Below are 27,678 nucleotides of genomic sequence, written 5' to 3' on the forward strand. Positions count from 1 at the left end.
TGGTCTGTGGGCAGGGCCAGGTCCCAGGGCTGAGGGGAACCTTAGTGAAAGGCTCAACTGTTGGAAAGTTGCATAAGAGTTGGAAGGATTTAGGGGAGGGACTAAGAAGCTGCTTCCCCATTGACTGTTGTCTGCCCCTGGCATGATGCAAGCATGCAGAGTGGGAGCTGGGTGCTGGCTAGACAGCCATGACATGCCCCATTGTGCCAGACACTGTACAAACAAAAAGCAAACAAACAAACAAAAAAACAATCCCAGGCCCAAAGTTCTTACACTCCATGGATTCATTTGTGTCTTATTACCGTTTTCTTCAGGGCCAGACGTTCAGCTGACTCTCGTATCGCTACTTTCCTTGACTTCTTTTCATGCTGCTCTTCTGTAGAGGATGAAGTGGCCACTCTAGTTGCACTAATTCCTTCGCCTGTAGCAAAGAGGTTCCTTCTGGCAATGTATGCAGCACTCTCCTTAATTCTTTCCTCTTCTGTATCTGTAATTCCGCTGACATACACTTGACTGAAGGAATTAAAAAAGCACAATCACACTGGAAAGTGGTGAGAAAACATTTCATTTATAACACTTCATTTTAGCTTGGCCCTCTCGATTTAATAATGGGCCTTAGACTCTTCAGAATGCATTTCTACTTTAAGGATCATTACCCAATAAACAATTTCATATCATATTAACAACAGATACACAGAAGGGTACAGCTCAATGACTGAGTATATCATGCTATCTAAGGTCATTACCATTTTCAGAGCATTTCTCTATTACAAGTATGTCATGCAGGTTTTCATTTTAATACATTTCCTGTTGTACTTTCACATTTCCATGGCTATAAAGAACAGTGTAAGATATACCCATAGAGCTATCACAATAACACTTCAAATAGTGATTTGAAGCAGTGGCACTTATAATAACACCACAAACTGGAGATTACAGCAGCAGTATAACAAAGTTCTCACTTCTGATTTATATGAAAAAGAACAGTCCCAGGCTCTCTGCAATCAAACGAGCACTTTTTTCTTTAATGTCGGTAAAGTCATTTGTTCTTTAAAATATTTTTAAAAGATTATTAGCGTTTCATAAACACTTTATTCTCTTTTCAGCATCCCTCTCAGGCATTCAACAATGGAGGATACAATCAACATCAGCTCTAGTAATATTGTCACATTCAGGTGTGCAATCCAGATTAGTGAAGCATTGTGTCACCTCTTACCCTGTAACCCCAAGTGCCTCACAATGCCTTGCCCCTAGCTCACTTCGTGGGATGCCCATAGTCAGCAACAAGCATGCACTCTGTTTATGTACTGGGCAGCTCTGCTCCAATGCTTTTTGGATCCTGGGGCCTCCCTGCAATACCACAGATTTCCACCAACTGTGGTTAACAACTGGTATGGTGACTCCACATCTCCCCAGCCCTGAATTTTCCCAGAAATATGTGTTCTGAAATATCCCGCCCTATCCTGGAAAAATCAGAGGGATATTATGGTTTGTTCCCGCTCTAAGGAGGAAATATTCAACAGTTTGCTACTTTAATTGGAGTTATCAACCAGTTCAGTTTAAACATAGCACTAGATTGGTTTAGATTAAAAATAAAACAGGTTTATTAACAAAAGAAGATAGGATTTAAGTGAATTCAAGTATAAGAGTTAAAGTTAGAAATGGATACCAGCAAATGAAAGTGAAAACACACATCTAAAGCTTAATCTTGCAAGGTACCTTTTGGGTTGGGATACCCATGGTTACAACACCATGAAATTTCAGCTGTAAACAGATGAAAATGTGAAATTGACCAATTTAAAAACCCTCTGGCCATGAAAGTGATCAAAATGGACCATGAATTTGGTAGCGCTCTTCAAATGTTTAAGATACCATAACGTTAATGGAACGTGGATTTGATCCTTAAGCTGCTGAGCAGCTTCTGTGAGATAATAAGCACCCTCAGCTCCAAATAGGGGCTTAGCACCTTGCAGGATTGGGCCTCAAGTGTGTAGATCTACAGCTTTCTTCCTTTCCTTATCTGCCAAGGCCAAAGATCAGGATTCAGTGTTCCCTGAAAGGGTGAATCACAGCAAAAACAACAGAGCATTTAGGGCCTGATTCCGCATTCCTTATAAAGTCAAAATTCTCATTGACATAAGTGGGAACTTTACCTGGGTATAGACTGCAGGTTCAAGCCTAAAATTATATATTTAAAATACTTTCTTCAGGAAAACAGTTCTCGGTGTATGGCACCCACAAAGTTTACGGCTTACATGTGTTGTTGGGTGCAGAGTTCTTGTCTATGAGCCAGATTCTGTTTCAATTAACTTTAGTGGAAATGATCTCATTGGCTTCAGTGGTAGTTGGATTGGGCACTCGTTGCTTTATATGCTAGAACAGCAACATGTTTTCCCTAATTTTATCCTCCATGGATCAAATTCTGCATTGACTTATACCCTGCAATTACACAGAAGCTGATGCTGACTCTGTGTGTGTAAGAACAAATAATAATGAGTTGAGTCATTGTATTCCATGTGAGTGAATTTTTACAGTAGAATTTGAAACCCCTGAAAACAGAGGGTTATAATGGAAACATTACTGAAACAGTACCACAGCCAATGTACTAGCACTGTAGAATGGATAGAATGCTGACCTTTTTAAGTACCTACTCCTTGGACAAACTATCTGTGCATGGGAAACTTTGGATTGGTTTCACAGGAGAATTTAGGTCTGATTTATAACATGCACATGGTTCAATGAGTCTGGGCTATTATCCTTCAAACAAGAATAAATACTTGACACTATTGCAACATATCACTTCCACAATCCTGGCACACAGACACCAATATGATGCCAACAAATTCACAAAAACAAAACACGTGATAAAATGCCTACTTGGACACTTAATGACCATCATGTGCCTTTTAAAACTCTTAAACTAATTCAAAATCACAGTGCAGGCCAACAAAATGGCCCAAAAGCATTCACAACATTCTGAGTTGCCATGTGCAGGAAATAGGGTCGACAATAGGTAGTAGTATAAGGCATAATAATTATACTGATGATAATATTTTGGAATTCTATAGCATCTTTTATTTTAGGATTTCCAGGTGCTGTACAGACAGAAATTAATTAAGCTTCACAACTCCTTTCTGAGTTAGGTACTATTATACTAATTTTACAAACAAGTAAAATGAATTACAGAGTGGTCGTGACTTGCCCCAAATCACACAACCCAGTAGTAAAGCAAAGCAAAGTAAAGCAAATCAGGAGTAATGTCATCCAGTTGCTGGACAACACTTCCTTCCAAAAGGAGGAATAAATCCTGTATTTGTAAAGGTTAGGCACACATAAAAGGAGACATGTTTGTCTTGGAGAGAAGGAGAAGCAGCTAATGGAACATCGCAAATGCAACACTCTTTAAAACAGCCCAGTTACCTGAGGACAGGTTTACACTACTACTGAAGTCGATCTAACTTGCATCGCTCAGGGGTATGAAAAAGACATCCCCTCAGTGACGCAAGTTACAGCAACTTAAGCGCTGTCCACATCGGCGCTATGTTGGTGGGAGAGTGTCTCCCGCCTACATAGCTTCCGCTTCTTGTGGAGGTCGAATAATTATGCCAATGGGAAAGCACTCTCCCAGCGGCTTAGAACGTCTTCACCAGACATGCTACAGTGGTGCAGCTGCGCTGATGTAGCACTTCTAGAGTAGACCTGCCCTAAATCACCTAGTGCCATAAATCGTAAGTAGCCTTAAAGGAGATTTATTGCAAATTGTGCATGAAATTTTAAATGTATCTATTTCCATCCTGGGAGACATACTTAAAACTCCAAAATAGTGTTTTGTAGGGGGCATATGTCTTTGTATTTTAGTTGAATTAAAGAGCAGTGAATCTCTGGCATGGAGGAGTAGGCAGGGTAAAAAAAAATGGCTCTTGGATTTAGAGATAATGGGAGGGGATAGAACAAGAAAGAAAACCTCTGGGCTAGAGATGCCTCATCTCAAAAACAGGGTATTAAAAAGGCAAAAGCAAATGTGTCCCACTAACTAGATGAAAATTTGAATTCCACACAAAAGCATGAGGTTACACACACAGTAGAAGTGCTACAATTTAGAAGTGTAAATTCAGCAGTAGCACATGATACCATTGAATTCCACACCTTTACATAGCAATCATTCCACGTCTGATCTCTCAATCCTCATCCTGAAAGGAAACCTGCACAATACCTTCAACAGATGAGTCTGGGAACTTAAATTCATAACTCCACTGGACAATAACATAGATTTAACAGAGACATTGATTTTATGGCCCTTTGCAACAACTTATAACACATGCTGCTGCCCACTGACCCTCCATTGTCCTACAACTGTAGAAGTATGAATTACTTCATTTTATGTGGTCTCCTACAATATTTGTGAGCCCCTTATGCTTAATCTGTCCCACCTTGTATTTAGCTTGGACACTCTAGTTTCCTTCTCCAGACCTGAAGAAGAGCTTGTGAAACTCAAAAGCTTGTCCCTTCCACCAACAGAAGTTGGTCCAATAAAAGATATTACTTCATCTACCTTGTCTCTCACACTTCATAAATGTCATGTGAAAATCCCAGCTTCGCAGGAGACATAAAAGCTAAACAGAGGTGTGTATTTGACAACAAATGGGCTTTTCTCCTGATCTCCAATCACGAGTTAGTTTTCCATGACATGTCCTGGTATGAATAAACCTGAACAAATGACTATGCCTGGACTGTCATTATCTTATAATAAATCATTATGCCATATCCCAGGAAAGTCTCCATGTTTGCCTTGGTTTTGGCTACTATGTAAAGTTCACATTCAGATTTACTTAGGACATTGCTGCAGCAGAAATTTATCACGTCAATAGCAGACATGATATAAATACCACCACTACCTGGGAGCATTAGAGTTGATTATGTTGGACTTGAGATCTTAATTAGTTTTATCGTTAACATTTTTTCCTCTGCCAGGGCAAAACATGACCAAGTTTTTTTCAATTTTGCCATATTTAACACTGACTTGATAAGAGACATTTAAATTATAGAGAAAATATTTAAACTAGAAAAGCCAACAAAATTGTGGGTACAAACTTGTTTCTCAGATTTCTAGGAAATGGGGTGCCTGACCCTTCAAATTCACCACAGATTCACAGATGTGAAAAGCCAGAAAAACCATCTGACCTATTGCATGGAATTTTACCCAGTAATTCCTGCATCAAGCCCAGGTTTCATGGCTAAATGTCCTTCCTCTCTTTCCTTCTCATAGGAAATAAGATGTGCACAGAAACAAGGGCACAAAACTAAATCAGAATACCTGAGTTTCCTTCCAGGCTTTGTCATTCACACATTCAGTGACCAGGGCAAGACACTTAACTTCTGTGTGTTTCCCCATATGCAAAGTGGAGAAAACTAACCCCCCTTTTTTAAAGCATTTTGAGGTTGATAAATAAAAAAAAGATGGATTATTAATTATTATAATAAGGAATATTTTATAAATAAACAAGGATATCAAGAAAAAGGGAAAGGAAAACAAACATACCGTCCTGTGAACACTGGTACTACATAGTCAATGGCTTTATTTTCTTTCTCCTCAGAGAATAAACTCTGCTTTGCCCTCTTTGCTTTGGGACTCAATTTATAGGATCGATCTTCTATCATTATATTGGAATCTTTTAGTCTGAAATAAAAGCCACATTATTAGACTCAAAGAAAATTGGGAAGCTGTTGAAAAAAAACATTCAGAAAACTAGAAGAAATACTAGGGATTTTATAATTTACGCTCTCGTATGCTTTCTTAGCAAACAATTATGATGTTTCAGTTAGCAAGTTTTCAAAATGCATTTTATCTCACTGTTCATTAAAGGTGCCAAAGTGATGGGCCTTGAAATTAAATCCCTCTATGTACAGAGAATGTCCAGCATACCTAGTAGCAGTGCACATTTCACCACTCCTGTGAGCTGGGCCTTCTAGAGTTTCTATACCCCTGTCCATGGGTAGTCTGCAGAGCCTGTCAATCAAGACAGGCGGGTTCCAACTCATGTAAATCGTAATGATATTTTTTGTGATGTGGCTACCTGTTTACTAGATCCTAGACTAAGACTACCTCACCTGCTACTCAGGGCCATTGAACATCTAACAAATCCTAAAGAATTTTAATCCTCCGAACTCGATTTGAACCAGTGAACTATGGGTGAAAAGCTCTATATTCTAAAACCAGCCATGAAGTTATCTAGTTCCCCTAGCTGGAATAATTTTTTATATGCAAAACACTTCAGCGTGCTAATGCTTTTTAAACTATATGTATGCAAACTGTATGGCAGCATGAATTTCAGTGACTGATAAGACCATGTACTATTACTATACCATGCTACCCCACTACCAAATAAAGAAAAAAAGCAAGCACAATGAATTAATTTGTCATTTAATGAAGGAAAAGTAGAGGAGGGGAGAAACAGAGGAAAAGGGAATGCCACAGTTGCCGAATCCATGGATTCCCCTCAACTTTGGACAAGTTTCTGAAGACAGTCAGAATACATTTGAGGCATGGGTAGTCGTACAGTATTTTGGTTTATTTTTAGAAGTGTAATAATTTAGTTTAAAAATGGAATACCAAATGCCTTCCTCTTTCCAAAAGCACAGGTCCTCCTTACTGATATTTTCAGTATTACACAATACAATAATGAGCACTGAACTTATTATTAGCCATTTTTTCCTCATATTCATAATATGCTCCAAAGGTATAAGTCCCAAATAAGCATCAGCCTTTTCTAAATCCTTGGCTTGTCTACCCACTTGCAATCAGAACATGGCACAAGTAATCCAAGGATATCCGGTTTTCAGACTGTATGTCGCCAAGATCCATGTTAACACCAGCTATAAATGGGCAGCCCGAAAGGACTGACCATAGTTATCAGTCACATCTTAAGTCCAGGTATTTGGTATTGGAACCTTTGGATGAAAACGCAAGATGATCTCCAAATCTATACTGTTAGTGCTAATACATGAAATATTCAGGTATCTATGGGCTTGTGTAGTCTGTAGGCTGAAGCCTGAGTCTAGAAGGTAACATACTTTAGAGATGTCAGTACCATAATTTGTATTCCAAGAAGGAACTTCCTGATATTCCAAAATATGTGCTAAATCCCACCCTCACTTGCAATAGTCCTGAAGGGAGAAAAAAATTACAGGCTCCCACAAACTTGGAACAAGCAGCATTGTTCCAGGTTTGGTTGCCAGGCAGAATCTCTCCATAGTGCTCAAGAAAGTGCAAGCAGGGATGTACATCTCATCCTTATCTTCAGGGCAAAGACTAGCATGTCCACTGCTACAAACTGCACACATTGACCAACAAATGGTGGTCATGTCAATTGTTTCTGCTTGGAGTTCTAGCAAATTGCATTTCACAATACTTTGCTCCTGGCCACTCTGTGAAATCCTGGAAAGGATTATACCTATATGATAAACTATGAATTACACCTCCGATCTACAGTTGTGTCTAAATGGATGGATATATACCACACAAAAATCTATTAAAAGAACATTATTAAGGGTTGCAAAGGCAAGCACTCAAAAGTTAGAAAATGCCAGAATTAAGGTTGTCCCTCTGAAACATTAATTTGCCCCCTTGCGTGTCTCCATTATAAGACAGTCTTTAATTACATGATCACATGCTTTGGGCAACCTGAATAATAGGCAGTGCTACCAGCTCTGCCTATAATGTAGGGGATATCCATATGCTAAATAGGACTGACTGCATCTTTGCTGCATCTTTGACCATTGCATTTATACTCCATCCACTATTACACTATGTCTGGACTTTTCCTAATGTTTCTCCCATATTCATACACACAAAGTGGATTTATTGGATGAAATCAGCCTCTGCAGCAGAAAAGCCCAAAGAAGGGGCTAAGAGTGGGGAGAAAAATTCTGTTCATAGAATTTTCCCAATACCACTCAGATCAGAGACATTTAGGGGTGGTTTCTGCTCCACTAGCCCCCATGCCCTGTGGCAGTATGGCTCCTTCAGGAACTGTAGTGGCATTGGCTGAATTTGCTTGCACTGCTCAGCAGCAGCCATAGAGCAAATCCATTAGAAACTCCAAGCTTTATAACCTCCTGCACCAAAATCCAGGCATAAACAGAGTGTGACCAACAATCTAGACAAAGCAACACAGAGCATGAGAGAAGTGAAACAAGATATGCAGTAGTATAATGTTAGATAATATACTCATCTTTAGGATTTGTGGATGATATAATAAGAGCATTGCAGCCAAACCACAAATGCACTGTGACAAGGCATCAAACAAGTGGTAAAAATATTACATCAAACCCAAAGCATGCTAGTTACTGTTCATAAATGAGCGCTACTCAGAAGGAAAACTAAGTTCTTTACCCACCAAAAAGTCTTATTCATGTATTACTTTAAAATGGTACAAAACTGGCATCTTGAATTTGAACCCCTTCAAATTTCCTAAGGTTCAGATTTGAAAACCTGGACCTGAACCTGCCTTTTGATTCCTGGATGTTTCCAAATCTAGAGAGACCAATTTTGAATTCTCATTTAGATTTAACTGAAACATAAGGGAACATCTGTTTTCATTAGATGTCAGGCCCAAAGTGATGGAAATCTAAGTTCATTCAATTTTTCAGCACCATTAAATCCAACCCAGGCCTTTTCCACCCTTGATTCTTCCTGAAGCACAAACCCAGAACAGTAGCGTGATGGCCCAACACTGGCCTCTAAGGGATTAATAGAACCCTAGGAAGGCTGTGCAGGAGGCAGCCAATTAGAGAGGGGCTGAAAGGAACAGCCATTCAGGGCCTGGTAGTCTCATATAAGAAGAGCTGCAGGGCAGAGCAGTCAGTTACTCCCTGGAGCTTAAGGAGGGAGAACTGGGTGCCTGGCAGGCAGACAGAAAGAAGCTAGCACCCTACACAGAGCAGTGCTGCTAGCAGGGACTGGGAGAGCTAGAGAGAGCTCCTGGCTGGCTGCTGGGATTTGCAGGCTGAGTCCCTGAGGCAAGGGCAAAGAGGGTGCTGGCTGCAGTTGCCACGGGGAAATGGTGGGACAGTTGGACTGCAGCACTTACCCTTGGAATGGGGGAGCACAGATTGTGACATGGCCAGAGGGCTGTGTCATGAAGATGATACTGCAGTTCTTGGAGTGACTTGGGTCCAGGAGCAGGTGACAGGGGGCAAGGCACCATCTGGAGAGGGTGTACCAGCCTGCAGAGCTAATCCCCAAGACGGACAGCAGGGAGCACGAGCATGGTGAGTGGAACCCTGTCACACCTAACCTAAACCTAACTTTGATTAGGAACTGAACCTCACTTCTTTGGCTCATATCTAGTTCTAGTCAATTCTTTTCTCAAATCAGACTGTGCACAAGACTACAAGCCAGACTCTATACCCACACAAGGAATTTGGGAGGGGGAGCATAAAGAGCACCCTTACTTCCTTGTGCAGGTTATTCACATGACATATCACAATGCTGTTGGGAGAACAAGCACCAAGGGGCTGCTACTCTTCTTCCCATAAAGTGGGTGGGGATGGCCCTTGGTGGAGCCTTGGTGTGGAAGGGAAAGTAAAGTAACACAAATATAAGTATAAAAAGGCTCACAAAAGGCTTTAGAGCTATAGTAAAAATACCGGGCCCATTAATCTATGGCTCAAAGCACTTTGCCAAGTGGAGTACAGTGATTGTCAGATAGGCAGAAAAGAAAACAACATATGAAGAATGAATACAATCAATTTATATTTAAAAGGGGTAAAAATTACCTGTATTTGAGACTACCACTGTCCTTCCCTTTGCTTTACTTGTGATTTCTTTTACCAAGTATCTTTGTCTTCCCTAACTGTAACTCTCTAAAATAAAATGAGTTTGCAAAGATAAAATAAATTGCATACTCCATTTCCTATGAAGTGATCTAAGTGTGCCTTTAAAAATTTGCAGCTGAATATCCCCTCTTTTATTTTCTCTACAACTGGTACTACTGAAAAGGTCAGTTCCATTCCTGCTCAGGTACTGCAGATTCATGTAGGAAATTTCCATTAGAATGTGTAGTCCTGGCCAGCAAGAATGGACCTGAGATTTTCATTGAGAGCCATTGCACATGATAAAAATATCACACATACCCCTGCCCTGCCTTAAATTTCCAGGGCCGCCCGGGGAGGGGGGGGGGAGCAAGTGGGGCAAATTTGCCCCAGGCCCCGGGCCCCACAGGGGCCCCCACGAGAGTTTTTCGGGGCCCCTGGAGCAGAGTCCTTCACTCGCTCCAGGGCCCCCAGAAAACTCTCGTGGCGCCCGGGCCCCCGGAGCTTCTTCCGCTCTGGGTCTTCGGCGGCAATTCGGCGGCGAGCGGTCCTTCCGCTCCGGACCCGCCACCGAAGTGCCCTGAAGACCCGCGGTGGGGGGTCCTTCCCAGGCCCCCTGAATCCTGTAAATTTCCCACTCACTGCCTTTAACTAAATCAACTGAGCTGAATCTCCCGTGAGAGCTACCTGCTACCGTCCCTTTTGCGACAGGTAGCATTCAGTGTAGTGGTAGCTGTGCCAGTCCCAGGATATTAGAGACAAGATGGGTGAGGAATATCTTTCACAGGTTTATCAATATCTCACCCATCTTGTCGCTCTTTTGCTACAGAAAGCTGAGATTATTCCCTATATCCTTTTGACCAGACTATGGTATGCCCCTGTGAGAGTAAGAAAAGCACTGGAGCCGTCACCTTTCTTGTTCCCCCTGTCTAAGGGCCAGCTACAGTTGCAGCCCCTGTGGTCTCCAGAGTGCAGAACCTGCCCCCTGATGAAGTGTTTCTTGTGGCAGATAAGAGACACCACTCTATTGTAAAGCATACCAATATGATTCCTTAGTCCAGCTATTGGACCCACACAGACCCTATAATTCTTCCTGGCTTTTGTTATTCACAGACTAACTACTTTAACAATCTGCACTTCCTAAACCCTGGCCTGGAGTAAACAGTCATAGAAAGACTGACTGTAGTGCATGCGCTAGAGCAGTGCATCTCCTCATCTTCCCCAGCACAGGCTTGTTCCTGTGGGATCTAGTCTGTCCCTTTACAGTATTGAAAAGCTTCAAACAGCAAAGGAACTGTACTGAAGAGCTGAATAAACATGTTTCAGGCTTTCACTGAGGCTTTCTGGGCAAGAAAACCCAGAACTGGACTTCATTTTCTTTCCTAATCTTCATATCATTCATTAGCTTCCATTCCATGCAAAGTGGGCTATATGAAGGACTAACACAGGAGCACATTCAAATTGAGTTGTTTGCATATGAAGACAAATTCGGTATCACTGCACCTCCTGGTTCCTTTTTGGTTATTCACAATCTTTATTATGGTGCTCTATAATAAATAAATTCTGTCTATAGTCACCATTTAGCTGGCCTAAGAAAGAGGCCGCTACCGTCTTGAAAACAGATTCCAAAAATCTTGCCCTTTATTTCAATAAGTTGTGACCAAAGCTTTTACTTGATATGTGCAACAGAATTTCCCTGGAGAAGAACCTAGCAGACCAACATTGCTCTCTGATTTCACAGAGGAACACTACCATGACCTTTAAATAGCTCTCAGCCTAATTTGATCTCCCCAACTAATATATGTATATTTTATCCAGGTCAGACGCTATCTGTAATCCGTTAGCAGGACTGTGAACTGAGCTTACTGTCCTCATTTCTGGATATAGTTTGCAAAATTTTCAGTGTGTTTCTAATATTAATGCCAGTGTTTCTCAGTTGCTCAGATTCACTGAATTTACCCATGAAATGGGAGCAGAACTAGAGTTGTCCCTAAAGATGTAAACCCAGATGTAATCCTATATAGATGTAAAAACAGGATAGCTATCAATGTGAACTTCTACCCAGTTCTCATAATAGAAGCCCAATCTGAGATCATTGCACAGTGCCTTTGTACCCCAGGCTGTGGCTTTGCTTTGGTATCTTGCCCCCAGATAAATGTACTAAATATAAATCTACCCTATGTGATTTGTCTTGTCATTGTTTCTGGGCCTGTAGGGGCAGATTTTCCATTCCACCCGAGTGACGCCTGGGTACAATGGAGGTTGGAATGCTCAGGGAACTGATTGTAACTCCCTGATCCTGAGCCGCCAGCCCCAACACAAGTTAGAGCTGCAGGGGAGCTTGACCTTACACCGATGGAGAATCAGGCACCCTATCCCCAGCATGCCCCCAGAACACCCCTTCAATCCCCTTATACCGAGGGTGGGGAGTGCATCAGGTATAGGAGATAGCAGAGCCACCTCTGCAAGCAGAGTTCCCCTGTGAAAGGGAAATTCTCCTTGGGCCATCTCCTCCTCTTTTAAGTCCACTTTGCAGTGTTTACGTTTACATGGTGCAAAGAGGACATAGTAGACTAGAGAATTGGCTATAGACTCAAAAAAAAAAAATGTGGAGCCTCATCAGACACATGTGAGAGCCAATCTCTTCCAGATAGATGAGAAGTACTCTTTTTATTATATTCATTTTAACTTCTTGACAGATTCATCATGCAGCCAGGTCACATTGCTGGTCACACTGCTTTCATGAAGCAGGTCTCATGAAAACATTTTCTGGCTCTGCCTGACACTTTTGTAAGCTAGCTCTTTTTAATCCTCACCTATAATAAACTAATGGATGGGGGCAGTGCCAATAGAGATTTCAAGATTACACATTTATCTTCTTGTGTTTCTCACAGATACTAATGCATATGAATTACTCAACTCTGCACTGATCCTAGCTTCATTACTTTGCTCGTGATATTTATTTGTTGTTGACAGAAGCATTAATTGCACATACTGAAAAAAACACCCTGTTTTTCTGTTTGTTTGGTTTGTCTCAGTCATGTCCTCACGATCATTAATTTTCTGCAAATAAGTGAACATGTTTCAAGCTCAAACTTTGCCAAATATTTTGTATTTTCTCTTTAAGTAAATATCTGACCCATGATGTGGTGAACAACAAGTCTACAGCACAAGTTCCTTTGCACTGGATTATTAGCTGTTGTCAGCGAACAATATGTTGCCAGCCATGAAAAATACACATGAAAAACCACTGAAATCTTGCACACAAATTTGAATGATTAATCCTTCAATGTAAGAAAATAAGTGGGATTAGTCTAGCTCTGCCATTGTACAGAAGTAAGGGGCAGAGCTAGCGGTGATGCCTATCGGTAAAGTTGCCTAACACTTTCCATTCCAGACCTTGGGTTTTAGTTGTTTATAATTCAGACAAACTGTAACCATTAAGGCTGAAATTCTCCATACTTGGTCCCTGCTTGAGGCTGAATATCTTCGGATAGTTTCAATGAAAATGATTCAACCATTTCCAAAAATGATGCTAGCAAACAACAGGCAGTTTTGCCAATGTTAATTTTTTCCTCTTCATTTCTTCAAAGAGCTCTTGTACATCCATGCTTTGGATCAGGGAAATGTAATCTGGTGGTGTTTGAGGTGTCACCCGAGTGTCAGAGAGATGCCTATTTTTTGGTCCCCCTGAAAATCTACCCAGATTTGACTGAGTTAAAAGTGTAACGGATTGTGCTGTATGTGGTCAGGCGTAGGGGTGGAGACGAGAGTTCAGCCAACCAGTTACAGCTGGGTCCAGGGTGGGCAGATATAGGAAATGAAGGTCAGTATTGGAGGGACAGAAGCCAGTGCTGAAGGGTAAACCAGAGTCATAAGCCAGAGGTGGAGCCAGTGATCAGTATTGGAAACAGAAGCCAAATGCCAGAACCAAAAGGTCAACCAGAGTCATAAATCAGAGGCAGAGCCAGGGATCAAAGCTGTAAGTCTGAAGGGAGCAGGAACTGGAAGCAGGCTGAAGCAAAGACTGAAAACAAGGGCAAGCATAGCTGTGGGTATGGTACTCATAGAGCAGCCACTGAGCTGCTGTGGGGTGAGGGTGGGGGCAGGCTTATAAGCAGGACTACCAGTCCAACAGCCAATCAGGTGCTGTGGCCATTCTATCAGTTCCAAGGCATTAGAAAATAAGAACGGCTCCAGAGGTCCCAGGTTCAATCCTGCCCACTGACAACCAGGGTCTGTCAGGGTTACAAGTGGGGGCTTGGAGCTATTGCATGAGGCTCTACTGCATGACCTAAAAGCCACATGACTCTTAGCCAAGGCTGTAGCAGACTCATGAATCGCTAGCTGGACTAGGTGCCATTAGAGGACAGAGCACCACACCTAGCTGAGGAACCGAGTCCTGAACTTCAGAGATTTCCCAGTTGATATCCTGGGTGGGCCTAGTCAACATACATGGTTTCTGGAGCAGGTGCATTGTTGAGCGGTGGAAGGCCTGGGTGTTGTCAGGGCTCACGGGGTTGGGCCACGTTCACGGCACTGCTCATGAAGACAGTTGTCAATTCTGATACATAGGTTGATCAGGTTGTAAGATGGGATGGCAGCTCAACCCACATCAGTGCATCCTTTATATCATCGTTCAGCCCAATCTGAAATGGATGACGCTGCGCAGTCTCATTCCATGTGGTGTTCACAGAAAGGTGATGGAATTTGGCAGCGTATTGGTGGCTGATTGACACCCTTGTTGTAATGCTTGCGGCACAGCTTCAGCAGTTTGGGTGTGGTGGGGGTCACTGAAGAGAACCAACATGGCCTGAATGAACTGCTCCAACTGACCCAGGAGGGGGATTTACTGTTTCAAGTCAGGAGGCCCAGGCCAAGATTTCCCCAGTGAGCAGACTAATGATGAGCCCTACTCAGGCCTGCTTTGTGGGGAACAATTGGGGGTGTAACAAGAAGAGGAACCTGAATTGATTTAGGAAACCTCAGAACTGACTACAATCACCACTAAACTTGTCTGGGAGTGGGACTTTTGGCACCTGGGGGGCAAGAGCCAGGGTTGATAGTGGAGTCTCCTGGGCTTGTAGGGCCACATTGTGCACCTGCAAGTTCTGCATGGGCCCCCACCAGAGGGGGCCATGCCGGTGATGTGGGTCCTTAGCCTTTGTATTGGGGCTGCTCAAACTATAGCTGACTGGGCCATGGGTACTCAGGCTTAGTGGTGGAAGCAAGAGTTCGGCCTACCAGTTAGAGCTGGGTCCAGGATGGGCAGAGTCCAGGAAACAGGCCAAGAGTCAGTACTGGAGGGACAGAAGCCAAATGCCCGAGCTGGGTAACCCTGAGGTGGAGCCAGGGTTCAGTACTGGAAAGGCAGAAGCCAAATGCCAGAACTGGAGGGTCAACCAGAGTGGTAAGTCATGCAGAGCTGGGGATTGAAGCCAGAAGTCTGAAGCCAGAGGGGAGCAGGCACTGGAACAAGGGCAAGCACAGCTGCAGGCATGGTATGCGTTGAGCAGCTGCTGATCTGGTGTCAGGGCCAGGATTATAAGCAGAGCTTCGAAACCAGCAGCCAGTCAGGGCCTGTGGCCACTCTGTCAGTTCCCAGGCAGTGCGGATTGGCTCATGGCTCCCTAGCAGAGAAGTCAGTCAGGGAGCAGGCCAGCAGTTGGTCCTAGCTGATCTGGTCCCTGTCAATAAGCCTCTGAAAGTTGTCATTTCTCTATACTCAGCAGAGCTTGTTAGAAGCGTGCTGCTAAAACTGACAAGCATTCCATCTACACTGAGCATGATCCAGCGCCACAAAACTCTTTACAGTATATGCCAAATGCACTGAGAATGCTTTCTGCACCACTGAGTCTCCTACATTAGTTTTCAGCCTGTGGTCCATGGACCTCTGGGGGTCTGCAGTCTATGTCTAAGATTTCCAAAGGGGTCCATATCTCCATTTGAAATTTGTTGGGGGTCCACAAATGAAAAAAGGTTGAATACCACTGTCCTACATGACAGGCCATCTGGGGATCAGGTCAAATGCTGTGCAATCCACTCTGCATCTCAGTATACCTTTCCTGACACATCCCCTTCACAAAGTGAGGGACGCAGGTAGCATAGACTGCCTCTCAAGGAATCCTTGGCTGCCCCTGTAGTAATGCTTTCTGAACATGAGAACATAACAGCCATCCTGGGTCAGACCAGTGGTTCATCTGGCCCAGTATCCTTGCCTTTCAACAATGGCCAGTGTCAGATGCTTCAGAGGGAATGAACAGACCAGGGCAACTATCGAGTGATCCATCCCCTGTCATCCAGTCCCAGCTTCTAGCAGTCAGAGATTTAGGGACACCCAGAGCCTTGATTGCATTCCTGATCATCTTTTCTAATGGCCATTGATGAACCTATCCTCCATGAACATATATAATTCTTTTTTAACCGAGTTACACTTTTGGCCTTCACATCCTCCCCTGGCAATGAGTTCCAGAAGTTGACAGTGTATTGTGTGAAGAAGTACTTCCTTATATTTGTTTTAAACCTGCTGCCTGTTAATTTCATTGGGTGACCCCCGGCTCTTGTGTTATGTGAAGGGGTAAATAACACTTCGCTTATTCACTTTCTTGACACCATTCATGATTTTACAGACCTCTATCATATCCGTATCTTAGTCATCTCTTTTCTAAGCTGAACAATCCTAATCTTTTTAATTTCTCCTTACATGGAAGCTGTTTCATACCCCTAATCATTTTCATTGCCCTTCTCTGTACCTTTTCCAATTCTAATATGGCTGCTTTGTGCTACTGAGGCTAGGTCTACACTATGGGGGGGGTTGACCTAAGATACGCAACTTCAGCTACGTGAATAGCGTAGCTGAAGTTGCGTATTTTAGGTCGACTTACCTGGCTGTGAGGATGGCGGCAAGTCGACCGCTGCCACGCCGCCGTCGACTACGCTTCCGCGTTTTGCCGTGGTGGATTTCTGGAGTCGACGGCAGAGCCATCGGGGATTGATTTTATCGCATCTTCACTAGACGCGATAAGTCAGTCCCCAATAGATCGATTGCTACCTGCCGATCCAGTGGGTAGTGAAGACGTGCCCTGAGGCAGTGTAAAGAAGCCACAGGAGGGGTGAGAATCTGGTCCTATGAATATGACCATCTGTGCAAGTACACTGGTACACTCCAGTACACCATACCAGCAAGTTATTTATAGCCAGTACAGAGTATCGGAAAGACACAGGAGGAGTTGGCAGTCCCACGCCTCCTCTGGCGTGGCTGTACCACCCCCAGCCCTTTCACAGAACTGCCTCTCCTCCAGCTCCATCGGTACAGCAGCAGCCCCACCAGAGGACAGGGCTGGGGCGTGGAGCTGGGGGCGGTACAGCTGCCAGAGGAGCTGCTGATATTCTGCTCCTTTCCCCGCTGCCCCGCCACAGTGGGGAAAGGAGCAGAACCCCTAGCCCCGCCCCCCCAGCCCTGTCCTCCAGTGGGACTGCTGCTGTACAGTGGGAGACGCAGCTCTGTGGAAGGACGGGGGTGGGGCTGGGGGTTCTGCTCCTTTCCCCGCAGGAAGGGGCAGCAGGGAAAAGGAGCAGAATGCTGGCAGCTCCTCCGGCAGCTGTACCGCCCCAAGCCCCGCCCCCCAGCCCTGTCCTCTGGTGGGGCTGCTGCTGTAGTACGTGGACGGAGGATGGAGATGCAGCTCCATGGAAGGGCAGAGGGTGGGGCTGGGGGTTCTGCTCCTTTCCCCATTGTGGTTCCTGGGAGGGCCCTGAACCACAGAGCTCTCCCAGGAACTGCAGTGGGGAAAGGAGCAGAACACCGGCAACTCCTCTCTGGCACAGCTGTACACCGCCAGCCCCGCCCCCTGGCGGGGCTGCTGTACAGACAGAGGAGATGCAGCTGCGTGGAAGGGCAGGGGGTGGGGCTGCGGGTGGTACAGCCGCACCGGAGGAGCTGCCAGCATGGGGCTACCCAGTGGCCCCATGTTCTGCTCCTTTCCCAAAGTCTCTGGCGCAGCAGGAGGAGGACAGAGCCCCCCGCTCTCCCATAGGCAACGTGGGATGGATCATGGGGAGGGATGGGGAGAGCATGGGGGCTCCAGGCTGGGGCTGGGGTGGGGAGGAGTCACATGGATGGTCACGTGGGGAGGTCACATGCTCCCCTTAGCAAGTGCCCCCCGCCCCATACCAGCAAGAAATGGATTTTACTTGCACCACTGAGTATGACAGAGTCTAAAGCAGTGCTTCTCAAGCTATCTGATGTGGGGGACTGGCCATTTTTGTTTCCAATGTGCCAGGGACCGGTGCCATATTATTATCCTATTCGACGCTCTTATAAGGAAATTTGCCGCAGACTGGCAGCCGAAAACCACTTTGAGAAGCACTGGTCTAAAGGATCCAGTTTGGATAAAATAAGAACTGATGTGAGCATAAGTTCATAAGAACATAAGAATGGCCATACTGAGTCAGACCGATGGTCCATCTAACCCAGTAACCTGTCTTCTGACAGTGGCAGGTGCCGGACGCTTCAGAGGGAAAGAACAGAACAGGGCAATTATCCCCTGTCAGCCAGTCCCCACTTCTGGTAGTGAGAGTCTTAAGGACATGGGGTTGTGTCCCTGACCATCTTGGCTAATAGCCATTGATGGACCTATCCTCCATGAATTTAGCTCAAAATTCAAATGGCATATTTTTTCCCAAGATAGGCTTAAGCTACACAATTAAAATCTAGGTTTGTATTTAGAATCCAGTGTCATGCATCAGCCCGTTATAAGAATGGGGGTTATTTAAAATTTTCTGATCTAGATCTATATTTGGGTTTGGATTTGGGGGTTAGTATGGCTTTTAAAAGCTGTTGGCTTCTGGTTTAAAATAGAGCAGCCTGGAAGCCATCATAATATATATGACTTAAAATAAAAATCAAATCTATTTACTCATATGAAAACTTCATAATAACTGGAAACGTATTAAGGTTATGTTTCTGTAAGAAAATTGTTAAATGCATTAGGCCAAATTCATTATCTCTGGTGTAACTCTATTGACCTGAGTGTAGAATTCATCCCTAGTGTAACTCCACTGATATCAGAAGAGTTCCACCAAGCATGAATTTGGCCTAACAGATCAAATTCTCCTCTGAAGTACACTGGTGACTTTAATGAGTTTACGCTGATGTAATTGAGAGTAGATATTTTCTGCTATGACTTGATGATCATTTCTTCTATTGCTAACTGCAGTACTAATCTTGCTTTAATACTACCCTAGCTGCTTTTATTATCACTGAAGTTCCTGAGGCCAGGAAATCTAGCACATTCCACTAATCTAATTGTTTAGACAATGTTTTATTATATTATTTCAGTGTCAATTATGACGTGCTCTTCTTGCACCTGACAAAAACTTCATGTTGTTTCTGCTTTGAAAATACCAAGCTTCTCAACCAATTTACAGTGTGACAATTTGAACATTAATATGAACTGTGCATATAATGTAAAAACACAGCCATTGCACCTTAGAAAAGCTATCTAGTTATCTACGTTCTTCTTATAGTGGGCCCGTCACCACAGTACTTCCAAGAAGTGGACTAAATTTCTTCCACCTCCCCAGAACTAACTGAAAGCAGTAAGTATGGAAAATATATTAACATTATTGATTACAGTGCCTGCTCCTGTTGAAGTCAATAGGAGCGTTGACTCTGATCTAAGGGGGGCAAGTTCAGCAAACAGTTTTCCCCACCATTGCCCCAAAAATATGGCTGTGTTTTGTCCTACCCGTGACTGTAGGCTTCAGATCCAAGACTGTAGGCAGCAGACCTCCTACTCTGAGCTGCAGATTCATGATCATAGGCTGAAGACATCTTACTGAGAGATTCTGATCCAAGACTGTAGGCAGCAGACCTCCTACTCTGAGCTGCAGATTCATGATCATAGGCTGAAGACATCTTACTGAGGGATTCTGATCCAAGACTGTAGGCAGCAGACCTCCTACTCTGAGCTGCAGATTCATGATCATAGGCTGCAGATCCATGACTGTAGGCTGCAGACTCGTGACCGTAAGCTGCTGCAGACCCATGGCGGTAGGCGGCAGATCCACGAGTGTAGGCTGTAGACCCATGACTGTAGACAGCCGATTTACGCTTCTCCTCCTTTTGGTACTGGCTCAGAGTGGATTGCAGCTCTTTGTGGCGGTACGCACGGTCATAGTGTTGGTGATGTTTCTGGTAGAAAGGTAAAGCCATCATGGTGCCTCCTAACTCACTGTCCACTGTGCTTTTCTGCCTGGAAATGCTAAGGTGTGCACCGTCTGAAAAAGAATATATTAAACAGAAGAAAACTCAAATCAGGGAAACTTCTGAATTAACAAATAATATAAAACCTAAAACTTTTCCTTAATTCAAATCAATGCACTTAGGACAATCTTCAGACAATTTTTTTAGGGTTCAGGAAACTCACGTCATTCATAGGGTTCAGAAATCCTGTTCTGATCTGGAGTCAACCAAGTAATCCCCAGGACTAATCAAACTATGAAAAAATAATAGAGTTTTAATGTTCCTATGCTCACTGATACAACTTAGCCAAAGTCTCACAGCTATATTGTCCTGATAACAAAACTGATAATTTTCAATGGCAAAGTTAACAACATTGTAGAGTATTCTTTCAAAAGTTCTCAACTGTCATTAAATATCTGGGTGAAAACCTGTCCCACTAAAGTCAATAACAGTGTTGCTATTGACTTCACTGGGGCTAGAATTTCACTCCCGTTTTCATTTTTACCTTCAAAAGTGGCACTGGGGAGACACCTGCCTATTGTCCTCTTTGATGAAAACTGATGCAAACAAATCACTTAGCTTCTCTCCAATGTCCTTATTTTTCTTGACTGCTCTTTTTCCCCCTGGAAATCTAGTGATCCCACTAACTCTTGTGCAGGATCCCCATTTCTAATATACCTCAAAAGTTTTTTTTATTCATTTTTATGTCTTTGGCAATTTGCTTTTCATAGTTCCTCTTAACCTTCCTAATTTCATCATACATTTTTCCAGTTATAGTTTATCTTCTGTTACGGGTCTCTGAGGTATCAAAAGAAGATGTGTTAGAACCAAAATGATCATTTAAATTGCAATTATATAGCAGCGCTGTGGAATATTCATTCAAGAGTTCTTAACTATCATTAAAAAAATAAACTGCTATATCAAAGGGCTGGAGGGTAGCCAATATTATATTTATCTTTTAAAAGATGCTAGGTGTGATCCTGTAAATGATGGACCAAAGAGCTAGCCAGTACAAGGTAAACTGGACACCAGGTAACCAAAAAATGAAGGACAGAGTTATTAAATAGCTAGATGAGCATGATAGGATAGGGACAAACCAGATGGTTTCTGTAAAGGAAAATCACGCCTCTCTAATCTGTTAGAATTCCATGAAGGACCCAATGAGTTATGGTAGTATATAAAAGAAAACCAGAAGGTATATTTTATTTGGACTTTCAAAAAATATTTGAAGTCCCTCATAAGAGGCAATTAAATAATTAGTTATGGGGTGAGAGATTAACTTCTATCTTGAAGTTGGAACTTGTTATAAGAAAGAAAATAAAGACTAGGAATAAACTCAATTTTCAACAAGAAGGAGGTTGATATATGCAAACCAGGGGTTCTCAAACTTCATTGCACCACAACCCCCTTCTGACAACAAAAATTACTGCACGACCCCAGAAGGGGGGACCAAAGCCTGAACTCACCTGAGCCCCACCCACCTTGGTGGCGTGGCGCAAAGCCCAAGCCCCACTGGCCCAGGCTGGCAAGGCCAAAGCCCAAGCCCAAGGGCTTCAATCCCAGGCAGCAAGGCCTGTAACCTGAGCCCCATAACCTGAGCTGAAGCCCTCGGGTTCAGGCTCTGGTCCAGGGCAGTGGGGCTCGGGTTTTGGCTTTGGCCCCAGGCCTCAGCAAGTCTAACGCCAACCCTGGTGACCCCATTAAAATGGGGTCACGACCCACTTTGAGAACTGCTGGTATAAACTATATGTCTTCTTATTCATATAGCAATAATCACTGTAGTATAAGTCTTATTTTCTTCTTCTACACCTTCATCATCTTCATTCCCCCACACAAAGATAGGGATAGGGCTTGCCAGCCAGAGTGAATCCATGTCCACAGAAGACAGGCTAGTGCAAAGAGATGAGTCTTGCTCTATACATTAAAAGGAAGCAAGACACTCTGATTTCCTGTCATGGAGAGTGCTACAGCTGATCCCCATTCATCTTCACCAGCTTTGTCTCCAGCACTGGCAAGCTTCATTCTGGATACTAGCAGTTGCATTGTTCCTGTTGCTTATGGTACGCCCTCATCTTGAATATTTCAGCGTTGAGTCTCGTCAACCAATCTCAAAAAGGATATGAAACAAACAGAAAAGGTCCAGAGCAGGACAATTAAAATGATTAGACAGACTTCCTTAGGAGGAGAGATTAAAAAGACTAGAATTGATTAATTTAGAGAACAAGACAAAATAAGAGGCGGCATGATGGAAGAGTATAAAATAAAATGCATAGTAGAGAGAAGTTAAATCAGGCATTCCTATGTACATTTTTAGAAGATGAGAACAAGAGAACAGTCAGTGAATTTAAAGTCAGCATATTTAACATTTTTAAAAGGAAACACTTTTTTTCTACAATACTTAATTAACTTATGAACCTCACTGCCACAAGAAATCACTGTAGCAAAGAGCTCAGTAGGATTCTTAGGAAGATTATACATTTATACAGATACGAATATGCACTAACTAGTTAGTTACACTAGCTAGTATACAAACTTACATGAGATATCAAGCCTCATGGTGCAGGACATAAGCCAACTGCTAATTGCCTGACATTAGCTAGAAACTAATGTTAGGCATGTTATTGCATAATTGTCCATTACAAGGTTTTTACACTTTCCTCTGAGAATCTGGTAATGACCATTGGTAGGAACAGGTTAGTCTGATCTGATATGGCAATTCCTATGTTCCTTTAAAAGCCCACAAGAAAATCTGAAATCAATGGGAGTGTTGACTTTGGCTTCAGTGGAGTAGGATTGAGTAGGATTAATTTTTATAACATGCTCAGTACATCCTGACAGTACCCAGCTATGTGTGAGGGTAGCATTTCCCCTTGGAATTTGTATATGCTTTTGTGACTGCAGAGCCTAGCCTAGACATGGGTGGCCAATGGTCCATATCATAGGTACCCACAGGTACAGCTTTTGGGTCCATATATTCTGTACTTATTTGTACAATATAAATATACTATAGAAATATTTAATTTGTAACCTATCCATTGAGCTAGTAGTAAGTATGACTAGTTTGTGCTTTTAAAAATCTACTCAAAATCCTTTTTTAAAAAATATTGAAATAGAAAAACAAAAATGTTGACAGAGGAAAAAATATCAGATTTTCCTCTGAGCTTAGTCAGTGTCACTTCATCTGCTTCAGAATTCACCATAAATCCCATACAATTAGAAAATATTTAGAAGATTATTTACACTTTCTCTCATTCAAGAGGAATTTATACAACAAAAGTCTCCTGTACCTCTAATAACTCATGCATCATTTGAAAAGTCCTATAGCTATCTGTTCGGATAGCTGAGCTGATAATAACTGAGCCCCTGAATGGATTGGCTTTGTCTCTGCAGCTACACTTTCAGATTTCTCCAACCTGTTACCACAACTCCCTCAACTAACTGCTGAGCTCAAAAGATTAAAGGGAGCTACCATCAATCCAGAGTACAGATTCAAAATAAAGAGAGCTAACAAGTTAGAAATATTTCCTGTCTAAATGGAACACTTACCAGTTGCCAAATGAACAATGACAAATATAAAAGTCCTGAAGTGGATGAATGATAGAAAGAAAAATCCAGCAAAATTAAATCCAGCAAAGAGGTGTCAGGACCGGGGCTAAGAACTGGACTCCAAGGTCCAGAACAGAAATAATGCCTGTAGTCAGTGGAATGTCAGAGCCACAGTCCAGACCTTTTATGGCCAGGAAGGCTGATAAATATAGCAGCAAAGAGGGAGAGAGATAGAGACAGATACAGGGAGCTATCTCTATGCAAACACATGATGACTGTAGCTTCAAGCTAAGAGTTCTCTCTTTTAAGTATCCTCACTAAATTCAACACAAAATCTGTATCTCAGTTCAAGATCATTTCTATATATTTTTGTCACTGAAATGCAATCAGATTTAGAAAAAGGAAGAGAATGTTCTGCAGCATGATTTAAAAGTAGAAAAGAGAAGTCTCCATACTTGCAAAAGCCAGTGTTCAGTAACCTGAATTTTATATGGACTCCTTGGATTTTTTTATGTCCAAATTACACTACATGATTTTATCAACATAACATGTATAGCTATGTACAGAACAGATTCCAACTAAATGAAAGAGAATTCAGAGAGGTAATTAATGGCTAATGTCCATAAGGTGAAGCAGTGAGTGTCACTTAAATAGAAAACATGATTTTTCTGGTCTGTTGACAAGCTGTCACATTTTTTATAATCATATTTAAGATAAGATTCTAAATTAAGGACATAACCTCATGCCAGGCATTTAACTAGATATAAACACTACAGTTCTAAGAGCCAACATTTTTTTCTAAATTAATAAAAGTATTATCTCTACTAAGCTATAGTCAGGGAAAACTTCCTTTAGCTTTAGCCCACAGATAATTAAATGGGGTTTTCTTTTTCCTTCATTTAAGTCACAGAAACTTGACACAGACATTATATGCAATTAATATGGCTGAATATAACAACAGATGAATTTCTGTGACTTGAAATATCTGTGTATAATATGTGGCATGTATTGTGACTTTACAACAAACAAGTATTTTCTCCAGCACTGTGCATTTTATTTAAGATACAAGCTATTAGACTATTTTATTTTGTGCATGTTGATTTATATAGATACAGGCCCTAACTCATAGGTTCACTATGATTGTTTTGCATCATCCAAGCAGTGCAAAACAGTTGAAAAGTCTGCTGAAAACTCCCTCCTTAGGAGACCTCTTTCCTAGGTGGAATCCCTGGGTGGTATAGATTAGATCCATCATAGTAGCTTTTGGTCACCTGCTCCCCAGCAAAGAGGACATGGCCAGTAAAAAGGAGCGCAGCTGAGTCATCCCTCTTCCTTAGCTATATTTGGCCACTGGAATCACTCCTTGGAGCAGTTAGCAGCTGGGCTTCAGGGGTTGGTCAGACCCTTTGTTGGCCCCAGGACTCGGAGAATGCAAAGTTGATGCTGTAAAGTCACCTTTTCTACCGATCCGCAGTCCTGTGCCTCTCCAGCTGCAGCTAGGCCAGAAAATATGGGCCATAATATATGTTAATTTAGATAAGGTAGGAAATTGAGTTTCAGGACTTCTGGGGTCTGCTATTGATTCCCAAATTTGGTTCCTCAGTTCAACCATCTGTAAAATAGGTACAATAATGCATAGAAATATTTTATGAGGCTTTGTTAGGGCTTAATGCGTAGAAATATTTTATGAGGCTTTGTTAGGGCTTGTCGACACATGAAGTTGCTCCCATTTAATTGCACGTGCGGACATACTTATTCCAGAGTAAGAGTGCCTTGTTCCCATTAGCCAAAAGCACTTTCAAAGCTAGATGGGAACAAAATAAGAGTGTCCACACATGGAGCAATTCAGGAACAGCCATTGCACTTTAAATTTCACACCCTTCCTTAATTAGAAACACTTTCAAGAGTGCAAAGCACATTGGAATCTTTCAATGAAAGACAGTAAAGAAGTGCAAAATATTAATAGTATGTATTAATTTACTTTTATTATACCATAAATTGCCTACATGACAGATCAGATATTAAAACCTGCAAAAGATTATATTACTATTAGTTATTATGATAAAATGCCACTACCATGCATGGTACTTTATAGGTATATAAGGAAACAGGATCCTTGTCCTGAATGGCTTACATTGAAAATAAGATACATATAGGATATTAAGAGTAAATTCCTCTGGGTTCCTTCATTATACCTGGCAGTTAAATTTAGACCTTTCAGGGGTATATAATCTGTTTCAGGCTATAGAAGGGATGCTATTCAGGTGCTAATTTCAAACCATTTAACTTCTATCTAAATAAACAGTGCAAATCACAGAGCATTTAAGGTCTAAAAACTCCTGTGACATGGTGTGTCAACATATATTTAGTTACCTAGACATTGGGAGATCATAATCATTGGAATTTTAACTCAGCTCCCTGCTATTTAGAATTACAAAGTGACAGACACCAACACAATTTTCTGAATGGGAAAACTGGAAACCACATTTAGAGTGTGATTTGGCAGAAAAAGGTTCCCAGGCTACTAGCCCATAACAGTTCCACAGGCCTTCTACTCTCTGCAGTTGTGGTACTAATTTTTATGATGTAGAGCAGTGGATTTCAACCTTTTTTCATTTGCAGACCCCTAAAAATTTTTGAATGGAGGTGTGGATCTCTGTGGAAACCATGGGTTGAAAATTGCTGTTGTAGAGGCAATCTTCTCTTCTTTTGCTGGCTGTGAAATGCCTCATAAGGTATTCTGCACTCCCATTTCCCTATGGTAGAGTCCCAGATTCCACTCATGACAATTACCATCTAATGCGAGGCTCTTGAGAGTGTTGTCAGGGAGCTCACTGAACAAGATCAATTGGTCCCTACATAGCCAAATGCAGGGGCAGGTTCTACCTCATAACCACACAGCAGGAGAATAAAGGGATTACTGCCCAAATTTGCTGTTGGTCTTTTGCCAGCCATTTGCCTTTATACCAACTATTGTGAGGGAGGTAAAGGTAAATTGCATAATAGTTCTTCTCTCTGAGCTCATCAAAAGACCTATCATTCAGAGAAGAGCAGTAGTGAGCTCATGCAGTGACCAAGCGAATAGTCTGGTAGCTTTTAACTGATTTTTCCATCAGTCCAAGGACATTTTGCCTAACAATTTCTGGTCACAGTACATGGCTTAACCTGCCATATATATTGCTTCTGACTTCTTGTTGTCAGGGCAAGTTTGTCACGCATACTAAAAGCACCGAGGTCACTAAAACTTTCAGATGTTGTTACTTCACACACAAAAGTAGCAGTCTCACTGCCCCCCTAAGACATAGAAGCTGTGGACCTGATTCCCCATTGCCTTGCACCTTATGACATTTGCCCCTGTATAAAGCCATGACAAAGTGGGTTTAATGACACCTCATTTTACATCAACTGTACACCCTCTTTGCACAGGTGTGAATGACTACATAGAATGGAAGGCAGTTGAGAAGCAGCCCCTCTTATCTTTGTGCAGGTTTAACCAGGCTCTGCCAAGATTCCAAATGCATGAGATACATGACAAGCTGCTACAAGTGGTTAGCACCAAACAGCACTTCAGATTTTGTGCATTACTGCTGAGTGTATTAGTCACTGTATAGGGCCTGTGGCCCACCCTTCCCCTTGGTTGAGAGGTTGGATCTTTAATTTTGGGCAGGCTTAGACCCACCTATCCCGGTATATGCCAAAGGTACAGCTATGGGTACATCTACACTACAGGGGGGAGTCGATTTAAGATACGCAAATTCAGCTACGTGAATAGCGTAGCTGAATTCAACGTATTGCAGCCGACTTACCCCGTTGTGAGGACGGCGGCAAAATCGACTTCTGCCGCTTTTTGTCGGCGGCGCTTACTACCACCTCCGCTGGTGGAGTTAGAGCGCCGATTTGGGGATTGATTGTCGCGTCCCTACGGGACGCGATAAATCGATCCCCGAGAGGTCGATTTCTACCCGCCGATTCAGGCGGGTAGTATAGACCAGACCTATGTATATACATTAGATCTGTGTTGTAAGGGAATATTTTCTTAATGGTCTTGATGACATACTTCTGCCTCATTTTCC

The 27,678-nt window shown here is 42.6% G+C and overlaps 1 protein-coding gene across 8 annotated transcripts in view; it reads right to left on the reverse strand.

Moving 5' to 3' along the window:
* The window catches only part of MYOM1 (myomesin 1), a 107,383-nt gene extending 83,636 nt beyond the window's left edge, over positions 1 to 23,747 (reverse strand). For 2 of the 8 annotated variants that reach the window (XM_054017448.1, XM_054017447.1), the window contains exons 1-5: positions 23,606 to 23,746; positions 20,244 to 20,312; positions 19,563 to 20,094; positions 5,540 to 5,677; positions 303 to 513 (exon numbers count right to left, since the gene is read on the reverse strand). In XM_054017448.1, coding sequence (XP_053873423.1) covers positions 303 to 513; positions 5,540 to 5,677; positions 19,563 to 20,032 — 819 coding nt within the window. In that variant the 5' untranslated portion in view covers positions 20,033 to 20,094; positions 20,244 to 20,312; positions 23,606 to 23,746. Of the gene's footprint in view, positions 1 to 302; positions 514 to 5,539; positions 5,678 to 19,562; positions 20,095 to 20,243; positions 20,313 to 23,605 lie in introns of all 8 variants that reach the window. The other 6 variants (XM_054017449.1, XM_054017452.1, XM_054017445.1 and 3 more) reach the window with 6 other exon arrangements.
* Between the last annotated feature and the right edge of the window lie 3,931 nt (positions 23,748 to 27,678).

The sequence above is a fragment of the Malaclemys terrapin genome, chromosome 2 (genome assembly GCF_027887155.1).
Source record: "Malaclemys terrapin pileata isolate rMalTer1 chromosome 2, rMalTer1.hap1, whole genome shotgun sequence".
NCBI lineage: Eukaryota > Metazoa > Chordata > Testudines > Emydidae > Malaclemys > Malaclemys terrapin.